Source organism: Vanacampus margaritifer, chromosome 2 (genome assembly GCF_051991255.1).
Source record: "Vanacampus margaritifer isolate UIUO_Vmar chromosome 2, RoL_Vmar_1.0, whole genome shotgun sequence".
NCBI lineage: Eukaryota > Metazoa > Chordata > Actinopteri > Syngnathiformes > Syngnathidae > Vanacampus > Vanacampus margaritifer.
This window is the reverse complement of record NC_135433.1, coordinates 3,368,209-3,387,109: the sequence shown is the minus strand read 5'-3', so window position 1 is coordinate 3,387,109 and position 18,901 is coordinate 3,368,209. Positions and strand designations below refer to the sequence as shown.

Below are 18,901 nucleotides of genomic sequence, written 5' to 3'. Positions count from 1 at the left end.
GTTGCGGTTTTATAAAAAGAAAAGATGTAAGGCGTTTATTTTTATTCATTTAGTTTTCTTTCATTTATGGTTGTAATTTACAGCTGGCAATTAGATGTTTCACTTTTTTTTAAGAAAAGATTTAAGTATTAGTATATTAGTGTGTTTTTTATTGCAAACATTATATTGTTGGGATTTCAGACAATTTACTGTTGACATTTTTCATGGGTCATTTTAAACATCACAAAGTCTGCTCCTGTTTACACAAAAGAAAATCACTTTATGTTTAGCATTTCCATCCCTTACTGCAGCGTACGTGGGCCAAATTGTTACCTTTTAACTCAAGAACAAATCAAACTGCTACTTAATCCATCAAGTTAGGTGGATGGAAGGACATCACGGTGCTTTCAAATCAATCCGCCAGCATTACCCATCAGGTGCGCACACGCACACAAAATCCAATGTATCTTTCATTTGGCTCAAGGAGCACAGAGTCTCTCTGGAGGCACAGCAAATGATGACTTTGCATTAATATCGCTTTAGCAATGAGGCAACCAAAGGAGGAAAAAAGAAAAAAGCCCAGCCAACAACGGATCCTGTAAACGTGCGAGTGGCAGCACCGCTCCGTCTCCCCCACACTTCCCTGAGGAATCGCGATTAATAATAGATGAGCCACTCGTGAAATTGCACTGGAGACGCCTCAGGTTAGATTTATGCTGCAGGTCCAAGTGGCCAATTCCAATTTAATACCTACAGTGGATGTAAAATGTCTACACAAACGTATCAGGAGTTGGACAAATGCTAGGTTTTTGTGGTGGCCGACAACTGAATGAAGACGACATCTTTTCAAGACAGGAAGTAAAAATAAACAAACGAGATACATAATGTGATTGCACAATTGTGCACACACTCATAACTAGGATGTGACTACATTCAGAATGAACCAATGAAATTCAAACTCATGTTAAATGTGAGTCAGCACACAGACACCACAATTTCAAGTTAAAATTGCAAATAAAGTTCAGTAGTCCTAATACCAGTAGTCTTCTGATTTTTTGTTTTGTTTTGTTTTTATCTCTAGCAGTTCCAAATCTGACTTAGTTAGAACTAGTGTTAATTTCGTCAACGAAAACTAAACAAAAGTAATTTCGTCAACACACATTTTTCACTGGACAGAAACTAGACTAGACTGGACTATCCTCATTAACTCATTCACTGCCATTGACGGCTATAGACGTCAAAAATTCATTTAAACTATTTCTATTAGTTTAAAATTTTCCCCCACTTTTGTTAACAAGAGTATGAAAACCTAGAACAGATATGTGTGATTAATCGTGAGTTAACGAGTGAAGTCATGCGATTAATTACGATTAGAAATAGTACTCGCATGACGCCCCTAATTTTTTACTAATCTTTTCTTTAAAAATGTTTTTTTAAAAAATCAGGGGCATCAGGCGATTAAAATTTGTAATCGTAATTATTCGCATGATTTCACTAGTTCACTCACGATTAATCACACATTTTATATCTGTTCTAAATGTAAAAAAAAAAATTCTAGGTTTTCATACTCTTGTTAACAAAAATGGAAAAAACTAAACTAATAGAAATAGTTCAAATGAATTTTTGACGTCTATAGCCGTCAATGGCAGTGAATGAGTTAATAAATAATAACTGGGACTAAGTCAGTATGCATTTCCGTCGGCTAATGAAGACGAAACGAAAATGTACTTCACTTAATATAAACTGGCCTAAAATCTATAGATATTTTAGTTCATGAACAAAAATGGGACGAAAATTATGCAACATGGGACAGACAGGAGGTGGGCTCAAAGTGAAAGGTTAAAAAAAAAGGAAAAAAAGTCAATTATAGTTATAATGTAACAATAAGCCAACGGCTATACCGTTCCAACAATAATGTTAATCCGACCGCTAACTCATGCTGGCTAATTTACTAGCTCATCATAGCATGGAGCCATAGTAGCCAATTGTTGATATACTGGAATTGTGTCAAATTGTTTTTCCATCAAAAAGATGAGAGAAATGTTTTATGTGAAATAGTTTTAGATCTGAAATGTTATGTTAAGTTAGCATGTTACTCCAACCGCCACAGTGTTGATTTTGGTGACGAGCAACATTGTGTTTATGCCAAACATACATTTTTTATTCATTACAAAAAATTCAGCTTTGGTTTCATCGGATTGCAACACATTTTCCCACGTGTTGGGGATATTTCAAGTGTGTTTTTCATTCTTTAAGATACAGTTGTGCTTGAAGGTTTAGTTAACGTATGAGCACGTTGTGTGGTGGGAAAAAGGTTTAATGCCCATAAGATCCAAAATACCGTGGGAATTGTTCGGATGTTTTTGGAGGTTGAAGTTGACGTGTAGAGAATTAGATGTGAATTTTGGTGACGATTCATAGCATTTTTGTGTTATTAGGCAACATTTCGCTTTAGTATATTTACAGTTGTGCTCTAAATTTGACATACCCTAACATTTCAAGCACAACTGTAAAGCTTCCATCTTGTCCCCCCAACCCAGACATGAAAAAGACAGATGACTTGTCACAGCCAATACTTGCCAGCAATTTCTGCAGCTCCTTCGACGTCACTGACTAGCCTTTTAATGGATTTTGGAAGGATATCAAGTTCTTGGCAATGTCAGTTTTGTACCATATTTTCTCTACTCGTTGACGACTGCCTTCACAGTTTTCCATTAACACCTCAAACTCCTTTTGTACCCTTTTTCTAAATGACCTGTGAACATTAACAATGAGATCTCTCTCTTGCTGTAACTACAAAAATATCAGGGAAATCCTGCTAGAACATATAATTTTTATTTGGGGTTAATCAGGGGCACTTTGTTTCGGCATGACTTACTATTTTTTTTATTTTTTTTAAATGGCAATCAGACGGGGTATTGTGTACATTTCACATCCATTGTACAAGCTGATATTTGCTTATTATCTTTTTCAAGTAACATATTCACAGATTGGCTGTGTTAGCTGACAGAAAAATTTAAACAACCCCCACCCACACAGATTAAGATCAACTTTAGAAGACCACTTTTTCGCAGACATCTCACCTGCGAGTGTCCTGTGCTGTGGTCCACGTGGGATTCTCCACAGCCGACGTAGGCACAGCGATTCTAGTGACACAAAAATATAACATCATTTTTGGGATAAGAAAAAAACTTTTCTTTTCTTTTTTTTTTTTTGTCTTACCTCCAAACAAGCCCACAAATTTGGTCCTCCAACTTTACAGTCTTGACATTGGCCCTGGAGACAATGATGACACTCATGTTAGCATGGCGCTAAATGTTGCGTTTCAACTTTCGACCAGTACAGTTCAGTTCAGGCATTGTCGTAATGAGTGAAGGAACTGACTCACATGTGACTTGTGGATGAGTTCCTCCTTAGTGATCTCCCCCACACAGTCCAGGTGGGGGCAGTCGCAGCTGGGGGCCGGCGGCATTGCTCAACCGACAGCTGCTAAGGAAAAAAGTGCAAACAGAACGTCAGTTCCTCTTTCAAATAAAACTATCTTAACAGGAATCACTACAGCGTTGTTGATCGTTTGGAATGTCATCTGGATCTTGACGACAGTTGGAAGAAAAATCCGAGTCATGATAGTCATCACACATGTGAACAATTACTGTCGTTATCAGCCCGCATGTCAAGCCGGCCCCGCCATCAACAGCAGCATCTCAATGACCTGGTATTTGTTGTGTCGCAACATCGATTGCATTCAAATCTCCCCTGTGCCAAAGCTCACATAGGAAATATACAAATATCATTCATTTTAAAATGGGCTAGCTGCTAGGTTATAGAATTTTGTGATTATATTAATATCGTATAATAATAATCATAATATTACAACGCAAAATCATGTAAAATTACGGCTATTCTTGTAAAATGACAATGTCAAGGCGGATCTTGTAAAATGACATTATTACAAATTATCACTGTGAAGCTTTAATGCATTTTTTTTGGTAATGAAACAATTTAAGTTATTAATCTTTGCAGCCCTACACAGTACAATTACGCCGTTACGTGTAATTAAATAACGTTTTGATATTCAATTGTATCACACTATACGGTTTGTTGTCTTATGTATTTCACTTTGTAATGGATGGATGGATGAATGTTTTATTCTTCACTTTACAGCCTGGTCAATATTGTGAGTGAGTATCTGTTTTCAATTGCCTTACCTGGATACATAAATGTTAAATAAATGAAGCGATACTGTAGGTCAATATCTAAATTTGTAAAATTCTGAATTCTATTATATATTTTTGTCTATTTAACGTTCATGCTCTATTAAAACAATAATACACCGAAGTTACTAACAAGTGACTCTTTTTTTTTTAACTGAATACTTAATAGGAAGACTACATTTTTTTCAACATGAATCATATTATAATAAAGTAACAGCCCTTGTACTCGAGTATATTTTTTGGCTAATCTACCATCCTGTGTTCTGATAACGCCGTACGTAAATTTACTGTTATTATGGTTTTCCTTACCACGCGTTCCGCTTCTATCTATCTTTTTTTGGGGTGGGGGGGGGGTTAAACTGAAGATTATTAAAAGTGTGTAAAATGGGCATACAGCAGTACACAGAGGACTGAGATGCTAAACTAGGGCGGGGCACTCTGCCTGATCGAGCAACAATCCACAACTTCCACATGATTATTGCCTCTATTCATTAAATCGTTGATGGTGCGTTTATGTACACATTGGTTAACGTCACATTAGGACCCCGAGTGTCAGTTTATGGAGCAGATGCTGTAAAAATGTTAACGTCACCTGCTGCCCGTTCGCGTTAAATTCTGTCACGTTGATATCGGGGAGGACGGGAATCCAAAATTGTTAGCATAACCCCTGTTTGATGTATGCAATGGAACAACCGATGTAAATGTACGTAATGTCGGCCTACGGAGGTGAGCTGTCAAAAGCAGGCGAGGCTCTTTTTTTTTGACAGCGCAGTTAGCACTTAGCATTAGCATCAATCTGACACGTTTGATTCTTTTATTTAAAAAATAAGCAGTAACTCACACAGAGAGACACGGAGGTGTAAAACAAAGATAAAGAAGTAGGTGAATTTGCTTAAAGACAGTGACGCGAGATGGTGGATAGAAGCTATCTGTTAGCATGGAGCTAACGTTAGCCTGATAGCGTTGCGGAACGAAGCGAAAGCCGACAATCCCCCTCGGAGGATACTAGACTAAAACCCCGCCCGGCGGCGTCTTAAGTCGGTGCTTACCTTTACGATAAACGACGGCGCTGCTGCCAACGTAGGTTATATTCCACTCGAATGTCTAAATATTGGCGTTGGTTGTGGTGTTAAACGTTATCCTTCTGAACATTTTAAACGCTCCTTGGCCGTTCTGCGTGGTTGCTAACGTTACAGCCTTGTCGAATCAAAGAACACGCAGTGGGTACAAGAGAGAAATCGTCCTGGCGAGGCTTCTCCGGGCCGTTACCAAGACCCAGCCCACCGCTACACAGCCAAAGAACAAGCAGTGGGCACAAGAGGACTTAACGCGGCTTCGCCTTAGAGATACCAAAGAGTAACAGAAGCCGTCTTTTGGGAGTTTTGTGGACAGTCAATCAATTACTCAATACGTTTATCCAACCATAAAATAAATAAGGGCAGCACAGTGGGGAGTGGCTACTACATCCGCCTCAACAGGTCAAAGGTCGCGGGTCCAAATTTGGCCTTTGGCCTTCTTGTGTGGACTTTTGCATGTCCCCCACATTCCAAAAACATGCATTGTAGGAATGGGATAATTGAACACTCTAAATTGTCTGTAGGTGTGAACGTGAGCTTTAATTGGCAGGCGACCAGTTCAGGGTGAAGACCCTGTCTCTGGTCAGCTGGGATCGGTTCCAGCACACTCGCAAGTGCCGCAACCCTGAAATGGTACTCATTTGAGACCAAGGTCTCTTTTTCAAGCGTGATCTGGCCAAGAAGGCTGAGCACAATTCATGTCATAACAATGTAAAGATACACATAAAAGAACGCAATATACATTAAAGTAGACATAAAAAAAAAAAACAAGGCCAGGGGAGTGTTATTTACTTATGAGGAATTTCTTCTTTTTCCAATCTGATATTGTGTCTGTGTCACGTCCAATATCAAACTGGAACTGTTGTGTAAAGAATTTATGTTGGGAAAAAAATGTGGACCCTGCCTCAGAAATTATTTTTAGTGAACAAGGTAAAGCAAGTGTCTTTCAAAATTATTCATCGTTGTTATCCTGTGAAGTCCTTTTTTTTTGTTAAATTTGGTTATGATATGGATCTGAACTGCTCCTTCTGTGGCTCCCAATCAGAGACTCTTGTGCATTTGTTTTGGAAATGTACTTATGCTCGCAAGCTATGGCAAGACATTTGCAAATTTATTTTGGACAATATTTTTTGTAATTTTGAGCTTTCATTACCGATTTTTTTTTAACTATGACAATTCATTTGAAAAATAATATTATTTGATTAATCTTTTAATTTATCTTGCTAAGTTTTATATTCATACATGTAAATGTGTAAAGTCGAAATCTATTTTTTTCTGTTTTTGAAAGAGATACTTCCGAAAATAAGAACGCTATCAAAGACCTTAATTTTATGTTCTCATTTGGGTGTTTTTAACATTTCTTAGTTTAAGACCCCTGGCATTTTTTATTTATTTATTTATTTTTTTCCCCTTTTCCTTTACCGTTATTGTGAGATTGTTGTGTCTATGATGATGATTGTTTGTTTAATGTTTGCCATGTTTGGCTTTTGATTTCAATTTGTTAAATAAAGCAATAAAAAAAGGGTTGCAAAAGCCAATAAAAAAAAATAGTTATCTGTTCATGCGATGATTATGTGCTAATCAAGTAATAAAAGACAAGCGCTTTTATACTACAATCCGCAGTTAAGGTTAATTTATCACCAATGATTGAATTACGTAATAGCTGCGCTTCGTGTGAAAACGACCTTCACTTTGACTTGCAATACCAAATGTAGTCAAGCGGAGGCGCTTAATCTCCGTGTAAAACACTACAGAAAGTAGCGCTAGCCTTTGCTGACGTTAGCCGAGCCGGGGTCCTTTTCACTCGGCTTCATCTGCGGAGGTCATCCGGTCGACCAGACATACTCTTTTCGCCTGCCTGGCTGCGGAGGCGGAGAATAAGACTTCATATGCAGCGGTAATGATTTTTAACGTTCATTTTGCCACATCCACAGTCCACACCAACAAATGTGTCTTTTGATGGGCGAACGAGGTGATATCTGGACTGAGTGATTAGCTGGCTAACCGTTAGCAACTTAGCATGTGGTGCTATAATTATGAGGACAGAGGTATTTTTGTTATGGGCATTGATTTTATAAAAAACACACGGAAATTGTAAGCAATCTGCGATGTGCTCCATGGAGCATTATTTAGGTGGATATTTATAGCTGGAGGTTTTGGGGCTTTAGTCGTGGCACCTTATTTTGAAATTGTATAGGAAGTCGTGTTATTATAGGGCATTTCCAAGCTTGAAAAGGAAGTCTTTTTATATTAATTTATATTTATTTAAAATGGTAGGGGAACAAAACCCTTGTAAATTATGCTTTTCCCTCCAAATTTTAAGTTTTCCGTCCTCAATTTTAGGTAATTATTCTTGTAATAATATGACTTTACTCTCATAAAATTCAGAACAAAACTTTATTCTCTTCATTGTGACTTTATTGTAAAATTACATACTTTGTATTTTTCCTATAAAATCACAAGCCTTGTCCACATAATATTACCATTTTCATATGTTAGTTTTATTCTTTTTTTTCCAGGAATAAAGTTGTGTTTTGTATACATAAGTATTTAGGTATGTGTGTGTATACCATCCCCCACAATTCCCAAATCCCATCTGTGCACCTTTGCGTTTATCTATATGTGCCCTGTGATAGGTTGACAAGTGACAAAACAAAAAAAACAACAAAAAAAAAAAATCAGGGTGACCTCTTGCCAAAGTCAGATGAGATACTGTGACGATAAACAGTTCAGAAAATGGATATATATTCCAAGATGGACTTGATTATCTATTTTACATTTCAAATAGGGATTTTTTAAAATTATTATTTTTTAAATAGTGTTATTCGAAAATATTTGTTGACAGTTTGCCTGACATGTTATACAGCCTCTTAATGGGTCTTATTGCAACTTCAATGTACAGTAATAGTTGTTATGTAATAAAGCGTTGTTATGTCCCGCTGTGCAGTTGCGGCGCTTGCATGAGGACCGAGGACCGAGGACCAAGGACCGAGGACCAGCAGCGTCATGGCTAGAGTGACGCAATGACGCACTACCCCCAGCTGTCGGCCAAGGCCGCTGCCCTGCGCGTCATTCATCTGCCGCTGGCCGTGTGCGGCTCTGTGGCACAGCTGCAGGTACATCATAAAGTTAACCCCCCCCCCTTTTTTTATTTATTTTTAATATTTTCTTCTTGGTGCTTTAACTGTGATGTTACCTCAGACTGTGGATGTGGGCTAGCAGGGGTTAAATGAGTTCAGGGTAGGATTAGAGTTACACTTTGGTCAGTCTATTTATGGCTGCTAAAGGTTTACGTTTATGCTGTGTAACTTTCCTTCTTCGAATCTCAGAAGAGAGCCTGGAAGATGAATAGTAATTTTACTTCCATTTTAATAAAACTATTTTTTAGATATTTATTTTCCCTCCACTCTGGGATTAATCATAATGTAAATCTACTCACTCTTGGAAGAGGCCCTGACAGACACGTAATGGACTCCCTTTTACTTCAAAAAAACAAAAATAAAGTAGACATGCAATGGCTTGAGAACATTCCTAACTGTCATGCATACTGTCGACTTCAATAATAAAAAATAAAAAAAACATTTCACTGTATTATAAAATTGTTTAAAACAACACATGGCCAAATCCCACTTTTAACACGATTTTATAGCTCTATTTAGCGTAAATTGGAATTTGTTGTGTTGATGTGGGAATTATAAATTTTCTGAAGTCTTACACAAACCTTCTAAGGTTTAGGTTTATGGTTGTATTGAACATATAAACATAAAGAAAACACTTTACAAGTATAAATATAATTTGAAGTAAAAAAGAAAAACAAGAATAGGAAGAAAGAAAAGAGTTTATATGTTCAAAAGTCTGAGTTTATTGTACTTAGTTTAACCGCTTAATCTCCCTGGTGGTTCTTTCCTGATGATGATGATGATGATGATGATGATGATGAGTTAACTACCTCTCACCTCATTGATGCCTGTTGCGTCATCTGACTGGCGGAAGGCGGCGCTGATTGGCTTGTTTTGGGCGTGTTGTTTAATGCGCACGGTCCTGTGCAGTATGGCCAAGAATGTGGAACAGTGGAACCTCCTAAAGAAAATGTAAATAATTATACATGCAGTTAAGAAAACATATTCTTCAAGTGTTTATAAATTGTGCGTGTTGTGACGTAGATTTATTTCAAATGTCGTTTTAAAGGAGACTTTATCATTTTATTGCACTTTGTTTTCCCAGTAACAGAGCTAGGGTTTTGGACAAAGCAAGCAGTTACTCAGTGTAGGGAGTTTTGTTGCTATATTTATCAATTTTTACGACCCCTCTAGCCACTATTTTTCAAAAAAAAAAAGTCATCGCTGAATAATTTAACCAAATCCCCCACTACTCACAAAGCAAACGCTTATACAGACTTAATAATATTTTGGTTTGTGGAGACAGGACTTCCATCACCAAGAGCATTAATCAATCACTTGAAAATGGCAGAATTGTGACGATGCTCTCAAAAATATATCTACTTGGCTGTTTTAATTTCACCCTTTATGGGTGTGCAGGAAATCGGAAGGCTAACTATTTTATTAGCGTACAAGCCATTAAAAAAAGTCAATTTTACATACCAATACATCCCCATAGAATAGCTTGTGAGTGCTAACATTAGCTTGTGAATGTGTTTGATCAGGTGAGCGCGGGCACCAAGAAGCTGGTTGCCGCCGCCGCCTTCGGTGCGGTCTCGCTGCTCTTCCTAGCTCGCCACTTCCAGAGGAGGCGGGGCCGCAAGAAGGCCGGGTCGCCGCAATGGGATCAAGCCGCCGTCCAGTCGTTGTTCTCCTCGGCAGCGCCGGAAAATGGTGAGGCGGTATAGACCAGGGTTAGGATCGTTTACATTTTTTCATTCAAGTTAGTCACAAATGCACTTTAACTCTTTGACTGCCAGACGTTTTCAGAAACGGGTTGTCCCCAGTGCCAGCCGATTTTAAGCATTTTGACTGATCTTTCAAGGTCCATAGAAAATTATGTGTTTGGACTATGGAAACACACATACTACCAAATGAAAGATTGGACTCGCATCTTTCATCAGAAAAAAAAGTTTGTTTCTACCTTATTCCATTTTTGAGTAATCAACAATAGAAAATGGTTAGTTTCACCTCTGTTTTGAAACAAACGTCTTTTAACGTCTTTGGCACTCCTCCGTAGGATTTTACTAAACGTTATTTAACGTTTTTGGCAGTCAAAGAGTTAAGCCACCTATTTAACAGTCACTGATCTCATTTACTAAGCCACGCCCCTGAAAGGTACACAAAAATCCTTTTTTTTTTGGAAATGTCAAATCGGTAAAATTACCGAATGAACCTGAGCTCTCCAAAAAAAAAAATAATAATAATAATAATCTTTAAACGCTTGTATGCAGGCAAGAGCAGTCATCAGAACATGACGATCTCCTTCAACCCCGAGTCAGGATTCTCGCTCGCACCCGCCTCCGTAGCAGCCCCCAGGCAGCGTTCCGAGAGTCTGGCGTCCAGCGCGGACACGTCCAGCAGCGGCACCTGCGCCGTCGAGTCGAGCTGCTGGGACCGACTGGGCGATGCCGACATGTGCAGCATGGTCGCCACTCCCGAGAACCTCTACCTCATGGGTAAACGCCTTTGAACGCCATCTCGCACTACTTCGCCGTGATTTGGTGACTTATGAAGTGCATTCTGGCAGGCATGGATTTGTTTGAAGAGGCGCTACGGCGATGGGAGGAGGCGTTGACGTTCCGGAGCAAGCAGGCGGACGACGACCTGATCTCCGTCAAGACGGAGACCGCGGATGCCGTCGCAGAGGAGAACATGGAAGTACGTGTCTTCCATCAACCATCGTTTATACTTTCTATAGTTCTGGTTCTAATTTGGAGGCGCAACTGTGTATTTCCTTTCTTTTCTGGCTGCAGGATGTTATCAGTGCAGAGTTTGTCCACAGGCTGAAGTCGCTGCTGCAGAGGGCTTACCGTCTGCAGGGCGAGTTCGAGGGCGTGTTGGGGGGCACATCGGAACCTTCGTCCACCGCCAGCAGCCACGGTCGGTCGCTTCCGCCGCATACATGACTCAAGGGGAAGACGAGTATGTGACATTTTGTGTTTTGCCTGTCAGACGTTTTGTCTCAAGAGGAGCAGGATGACGCCTGCCTGAGAGACAGCATCAGCATCGCCTCGACGGACTCTTTTGTGTCCGCAGCTGAGGTGAGAGGACAAATTAAGTCAAAAAATGTCTTTTCAACATGCGCCTCCACAAATGTATATACAGTCATCTAATTAATATTGCATTTTTGGAATATGAATTGACTCATTCAAACCCAAAAAACGATAAAAATGTTTAATACTTTGTCATGTACTCCCAAAAACGTATTTATACGTTTTATTTTTATGCTACAGCATACAAAAGGCTTTGATACAGCTTTTGACATGAAGAGGTTGCGGCAGTTAAAAAAAAAAAAAGTTTTTTTTTTTTTAACGACCAGCAGGTGGCAGCAGAGTATAAGAGATCAGCCAGGGCCATGTTGCAACAAGCTATTTTTCCCAGTGCTTTCAACAGGTTTGTGAATGATGATGAAACTTAGCTATATTCTAATGCTAATTGCTGCAAAACGGAAACAGATACAAATATGCTTTTTTTTTCCTGATGAAAGAAGAGACTCTAATCTTTCCTTTGGTAGGTTCAATGTTTGTTTGTTTTATGGCAATAGAACACAATATTCTGTGGACCTTGCAAAATCTGTCAAAATCCAGTAAAACAGCCGGGAGTGAATGAGTTAAGCCGAAAAATCTCTGGTCTTAGGTAACGACTGTCACGGCTCACCTGTTGTCTTAGTCATGTGATGCTCACCCTTAGCAACTGTGATGTGAAAGGGCAGCGGAAGTGAGTGTCTGTCTGACACTCTTCTCCCGCATTGTAAAAGTTCTTACCTCTGCCTCTTTCTCCATTTTTTTTCCCCACCATGTTTGTATTCCTTTGTGACTGTCTCTATTAGTAGCATTCCCATTAATACTGTATTCATGTTTCCGCTAGTTGTCAGAGCACAGGGAGCTGAGGAGCATCTACACGCTGACTCATCATCCCTTCTACGAGGAGGCCTTGCAGATGGCGGAGGAGGGCAAGATCTCCTGCAGGGTGCTACGGTAAATAAACGTGTTCACCGGGAGCAGATGTTGGTATGGATGCTGAAACCGGTTTGGGTCCACATTGGTCAGGACGGAGATGGTGGGGTGCCTTGGCGACGTGGATTTCCTCGCCAAGTTGCACTGTGTGCGGCAGGCATGTCAGGTAAGGTGGCGCCGATGCTCCCCGCTAGCCTAGCATCTCTTTAGCATCTGTTGCGGAGGCGAAGGTTGAAGTTGTGTTTTTTGTTTGCAGCTCATTCTGCGTGAAAGAACCACCAGGTTGTTTCTGGCTGACACCGGAAAGAAGATTTTGTCATCCATCATCGTCAAAGCGCAGAAGGTACAATGGAAGTATGGACCACGGCTGTGTTGCCGCACCGCATACGTTAACATAAGTTCAGGAAACAGTAGTGCCGCTATAGTGATTAACATGTAGACCAGAGGTGGGCATCGAGGGCCGGAGTCCTGCAGGTTTTGCATGTTGCCCTTCTCCAACACAGCTGATATATGATCAGCTCGTAAGCAAGCTCTGCATAAGCCTGATAACGATCATGTTGATTGGAATCAGCTTGTGTTGGAAGTGAGAAACCTCCAAAACCTGCAGGACTCCGGCCCTCGAGGACCGAGATTGCCCACCTCTGATGTAGACCAGTGGTCCTCGAGGACCGGTATCCAGCCTGTTTTCCCGTGCCTCCCACAGTCAACACAGGTGATTCATATCATCAGCTAATCAGCCATCTCTGGAGAAGGCTGATAACTCTTTGACTGCCAGACGTTTTCAGAAAAGGGATGCCGTGGGTGCCAGCCGATTTAAGCATTTTTGACTGATCTTTCAAGGTCCACAGAAAATTATGTGTTTGGACTATGTAAACACACATACTACCAAATGAAAGATTGGACTCTCATCTTTCATCAGAAAAATATGTTTGTTTCTACCTTGTTACGTTTTTCAGTAATCAACAATAGAAAATGGTTAGTTTCACCTCAGTTTTGAAAAAAAACGTCTTTTAACGTCTTTGGCACTCATCCATAGGATTTTACTAAACGTTATTTAACGTTTTTGTCAGTCAAAGAGATAACGATCTCCACCTGTGTTGGCTGTGGGAGACATGGAAAACAGGCTGGATACCGGTCCCTGAGGATCAGGGTTGAGGACCTCTGATGTAGACCATACAGTGATATGGGGACTCAAATGACAGCCAGTAAGAATACCTGCATGAGAAGGTATCAACTTCTTAAGTCAATGTGTCTGGCTCTTCTTGCATCCGTTTTCCACTTCAAAATGGTACTGAATGGAGTCCTGCAGCAAAGTGGAGACTGCGGAGCAATGATGAATCGGTTAATTGGCAGTTACCAATTTATTCAATGAAACAATTAGATACCTTTAAAGTTGTTACAGTACAAAAGAGTCCATAAGCAACCCACAATGATTTACGTGGCACGCTGTGGATTTCAGAGCCCAAAGAGATTTGAGGAAGTGTTTGAGGAGATGATGAGCTTTCTGGAGGAGGCGGAGCACTGGGAGAATACAGCGGTGGAGTTGGCCACGCGTGGCGTCAAGCACCTCAACTTCTACGACATCGTGCTGGACTTCATCCTGATGGACTCTTTCGAGGACCTGGAGAACCCTCCCGTCTCCATCCAGAACGTTGTCAACAACCGCTGGCTCAACAGCTCGTTCAAGGAGACGGTACGGGGGAGCAAAATGGGCAATACCGACTAAGATTGCTGGAAATTCTTACCGCGTCACTTTTTTTTGTGTTATTGTTAGGCAGTGGCATCGAGCTGCTGGTCGGTGCTGAAGCAGAAGAGGCAGCATATGAAGGTTTGTGCAACCTCTAGCGTCTTTCATGGAGCGCCCACATTTAGTTTGTCCATGTTTTCTAGAGCAGTGGTTCTCAAACTCAGGGATCCCCGAGCTGTAACTTGGCAACCCACACTAGTTGCAAGGGATCGGGACCACGCCCTGTTGCAAAAAAACAAAACAAAACAAAAAAAAACAAAACAGGATCGATATCCTCCCTAAAATGGTGCGTAATAGACTACAGCTGCCACAAGATGGCAAAGAACTATTAAAGTCTAAATGAAGCATCTAAAATAGTTTCATTGACACCAAGATGCCACCAGGTGGCGCCAAAGCTTTGCCTGAGCACAAAACCAGTGCGCAGGGATTGTTGCTTCCCAAGTTTTGCCTTTAAAGCAAACAGTGCGTATACCTAAATCTAGTTGTACCCTTATTGGCGTTCACTAGCATTATGAGCTAGTCCCGGCTGGGCATGTTTCTCTCATCCCTGGACCCAAAAGGTTTGAGAACCATGTATAAAAAAAAAAGGCATCGTTGAAGAGACACATGGCTTCAGCTTCTCATCAAGTCATCAATGTTTGTGGACTCTTGTCCAAACCAGGTACCAGATGGCTTCATCGCCCGCTTCTACACCCTGTGCGAGCAGATCAGTCCCGTCTTGGCGTGGGGCTTCTTAGGGCCCAAGAGCCCCCTGCACGACTTTTGCTGCTTCTTCAAGGTCAGCAAAAACATTGCCGTAATGTTTCTTGAAAAGATGTCATGCATATTACCCGAATTTGTACCCAAGTGGGAGCGTGGTCTTACCACGAACACACTCGTAATTACAGCAAATACTTTGTGTGTAAAACATTTGTAAGCCATGAAAAACACTCATTATAGCTGGTTAACTTGAGCATGAGGATATTCTTACAAGCTTGTAACCGCAAAAGCTCATTGTTTGGTCATAAATGATCAAATCCGAATTATGATTTAACAATTGTACTTGATACATTTTGATAGATTCACCAGAGATTAATATTAAAAAAATAATAATAATAAAAATCCCACCTTTAGAGACCAAACTTCCAGCTTGTAATGCATTGCGGTTGTTCAGGATCAGGTGGTGCACTTCCTCAAGGACGTATTTGACCTGGACAAGGTTCGCTACTCGTCCGTGGACAGCCTGGCCGAGGACATGTTGCACCTGCTGCACCGCCGCTCCGAATTGCTGACGGCCTACCTGGGCGCAGACGCCCTGCGGCCCACCGGCTGCAACGCCGCCGTGCTCAATCTCCTGCCCACCGCCGCCGCCCTCGTGGAGGCTCGCATTCAGTGAGTGGCTGTCGAGTGCATACTGTATTTCCCGTCATGTCATCTGTTTGAGGCTCTATCCAAGCTCCACTGGATTAGAGGTGCAGCCTTTTGTGTCTTGCCATCATATACATAACCATTCGAGGGAGCCTCAGTTTATTGAGGATGTGCAGACTTGTTCACCATCTTGAAACGAGAGTCCCCAGCATTTTCTTGCATTCTGAGAGAACTGCAGTTGGCCCAATTAATTTTTTCGCGACTCAGTTTTTACAGATTTTTACACTCGTTGCTTAATTAGAAACCTCTTGAATGTTTAGAATAAAGCATACCATAGTATGCATGGCAGGCGGTTGGACACCGGTTGGAGCTTAAATCAGGGGTGCCCAAGTCCGGTCCTCGAGCGCCCCTATCCAGCCTGTTTTCCATGTTTCTCCCCACCACACCTGACTCATGATCAGGATATCCGTCTTCTGCACAGTTTAGCTTGCTGATGAACTAATCACTGGACTGGATTCAGCTGCGTTGAAGGACGGAGACATGGAAAACCGGCTGGACAGGGCCTCTCGAGGACCGGATTTGGGCACCTCTGGCTTAAATGCTTCAGCTGTTAGTTTCAGGGTGTGTTTCTGCAGGCGAGCATACCAGAGAGAAAATATGGTACTGACAACCGTTTGTTTAAAAAAATAATATTAACTTGAAAATGCTGCAAGTTACCTTTTTGTTTTGTTTTTTTACACAGTAATGCTTGAAGTCGCAATAAAAATAAGTGATGAGGCGGGACTCCCGATTCAAGATGACAACCGCTCTGCATGATGCTTTAAATTCTCTGTCCAAGTCCAGGCTTCATATAGCTATACACATGACAACAATACATCAGGGATGTGATTTGACCAAAGTGAAATTATCTGAAAATTTAGCCGGGGGTCTGGGGGCCGCTGGCACCCAGCTAGGTCCAGGAGCCCCCCGGAGCTCATGGGTTTTCCGTGTTTTTAAGTACTTTCAATGCACTCACATGACAAAGAAATAGACAAAACAACAGCATAAATTTTCAATGTATATTGAACTATCCCATATAAAATGGCAGTTTTAGTCAACTCAAAATCAGTCACATTCAAAAACATTGGACTGCCTTTGCTTTTAAAAACTATCACTGAGAATATCATCATATCTAACTAATGTGATTACTAAGTTAATATAATGTTGAAGAGTTCAAATTTCATGAACAAATAATTCTATCATGACCAAATGAAAAGTAACTCATATTAGAGCATACCACAAATGTCTTTGTTATAGCAGAAGATGTTATCTGTCGGAGTCATGTGCATACACAATGAAATACAAAAAAAAAAAAAAATCATTTTTTTTTTGGGGGGGCGGAGATAAAAAAAAGCGGAATTCCGCAAATTAGCGGAAAAATCACATCCCTGATACATGTGGTGGAACCATTTTAGACCCCGTCCACACGAAAGCCAGTTTTGATGTATCCTCACAAGTTTCTTACCGTTTAGGCCTTTCGTCCACACGAAACCGGGCTCCAGAGTGGAAAGCTTTCAAAACGCGCCGCATACGCGTCCGTCTGGACACCATATACAGGATACTCCTTCGGTGATGACGTAATTGTCGCAGATTGATGATGTATGCGCCAATTCTCGCTAACAGTCGGTCGGTCGGTCAACAACAATGGCGGCTAGCCGTGCCGCAGTCGTTTTGCGCAGCCTCCTTAGCTTGCTTATGTTTGTCTTTTTCATGTTTTGTTACATGCAAAGCCATGTTTGTTCTGTAGATTGCAATAAAGTTAGAAAAAGTCGCTCAGTCTTCTTCTACGCTTTCCGTTAACTCCCTGTGGCTGCGCTACAGTGCCACGCGAGACTTGGCATATACATTACAGCCGTAAGATGTCCTCAGCGTCTTCTTTTGGACACGAGATTTGCTTCGGTCTAGACGAAGCCTTAGTGGAGCGCTGTTCTTTGACATTGACTTCCAAGTTGTTCAGGGATGTGATTTGACCAAAGTGAAATGATCTGAAAATTTAGCCGGGGTCTGGGGGCCGCTGGCACCCAGCTAGGTCCAGGGCAGTGCCTTGGTGGGGGGACAAGGCCGGAGCTCATGGGTTTTCCGTGTTTTTAAGTACTTTCAATGCACTCACATGACAAAGAAATAGACAAAACAGCATAAATTTTCAATGTATATTGAACTATCCCATATAAAATGGCAGTTTTAGTCAACTCAAAATCAGTCACATTCAAAAACATTGGACTGCCTTTGCTTTTAAAAACTATCACTGAGAATATCATCATATCTAACTAATGTGATTACTAAATTAACACATAAATAATGTTGAAGAGTTCAAATTTCATGAACAAATAATTGTATCATGACCAAATGAAAAGTAACTCATATTAGAGCATACCACAAATGTCTTTGTTATAGCAGAAGATGTTATCTGTCGGAGTCATGTGCATACACAATGAACTACTAAAAAAAAAAAATCGGATTTTTTTTTTTGGGGGGGGGGGAGATAAAAAAAGCGTAATTCCGCGAATTAGCGGAAAAATCACATCCCTGGTTGTTTCAAAACTATTTCAATCACATGAAATAATGTGAATCACTTTGACTGTGCAAGCAATGTTTTTAGCAACACTTATGGTTATCAACAGTCAAATTTGCATGAGAAATTTACTATTAGAAAGTAAAAACTACTTACCATTAGAAGACACTTGACAGGCAAGGGCGGAGATACTGTCGGCAGTGGGTGTACAGTAAATTTGTGTAGTTGACATTTGTCTTGAAAACCATTTTGTGCACTGGGTCTTCGCCATCACTGTGTGGGTAGCATCAGATGAAAAAGCCCCCCCTCCCAAATTTGCTCACCTATATTCGCATTTTGGTTGAATTGAAAATTGTACCACATCCAGTAATTATCGTAACTGCAGATTAATTTACACACCTTAAGAGGACAAAATGCAGGAATTTATCTGTTGAAGTTTGAAAGCACGGGATACTATACGAGCTGCTTTTAGTTTAATCTAACTCATGTTAACACTACTTGAAATGGGGAGTTCAATTAAAACAAATTATTTATGAAATGCATGTGTTGAGTAAAGTATTTATTTTAATACACATACTTATGTACAGGATATTTTTTGAGTGTCATTTGTGGCCAGAATTCACTGTATTTAACTTGAGATGTTTGTTGGACTGTACATCCATTAAGTAACAATTTAAAAGGCATTCTGACGCGTGGTGCAATAAGTTGACCGAAAAGGGTCACAAAATACCCAAGTGTTCATGTTGGGCTTGTTGTCTTCACTGCTGCACAAATGTTACTTCATGCTCGCCAAGTTCAATAAAATATCCCGATCAACATCAAATGATGCTTGTGATTTGTCGATCAACGTGAAATTAGGTCCATGTTCAA

The 18,901-nt window shown here is 40.6% G+C and overlaps 2 protein-coding genes across 4 annotated transcripts in view; one reads left to right on the top strand and one right to left on the bottom strand.

The window, feature by feature from the left end:
• The window catches only part of usp33 (ubiquitin specific peptidase 33), a 34,467-nt gene extending 23,800 nt beyond the window's left edge, over positions 1-10,667 (bottom strand). Inside the window, exons 1-5 of one of the 3 annotated variants that reach the window (XM_077556585.1) lie at positions 9,907-10,667; positions 9,226-9,349; positions 3,368-3,465; positions 3,202-3,255; positions 3,063-3,125 (exon numbers count right to left, since the gene is read on the bottom strand). In XM_077556585.1, the coding sequence (XP_077412711.1) occupies positions 3,063-3,125; positions 3,202-3,255; positions 3,368-3,451 (201 nt within the window). In that variant the 5' untranslated portion in view covers positions 3,452-3,465; positions 9,226-9,349; positions 9,907-10,667. Of the gene's footprint in view, positions 1-3,062; positions 3,126-3,201; positions 3,256-3,367; positions 3,469-5,242; positions 5,423-9,225; positions 9,350-9,906 lie in introns of those variants that run through there. The other 2 variants (XM_077556583.1, XM_077556584.1) reach the window with 2 other exon arrangements.
• miga1 (mitoguardin 1) lies at positions 7,012-18,854 on the top strand. Its single transcript, XM_077556594.1, has 14 exons — positions 7,012-7,166; positions 8,217-8,385; positions 9,933-10,101; positions 10,662-10,886; positions 10,958-11,088; positions 11,184-11,310; positions 11,383-11,471; positions 12,298-12,407; positions 12,480-12,552; positions 12,643-12,729; positions 13,846-14,079; positions 14,161-14,214; positions 14,795-14,911; positions 15,287-18,854. The coding sequence occupies exons 2-14, from the start codon at positions 8,293-8,295 to the stop codon at positions 15,506-15,508; spliced, it is 1,731 nt and encodes a 576-aa protein (XP_077412720.1). The 5' UTR covers positions 7,012-7,166; positions 8,217-8,292; the 3' UTR covers positions 15,509-18,854.
• The last annotated feature ends 47 nt before the right edge of the window (positions 18,855-18,901 follow it).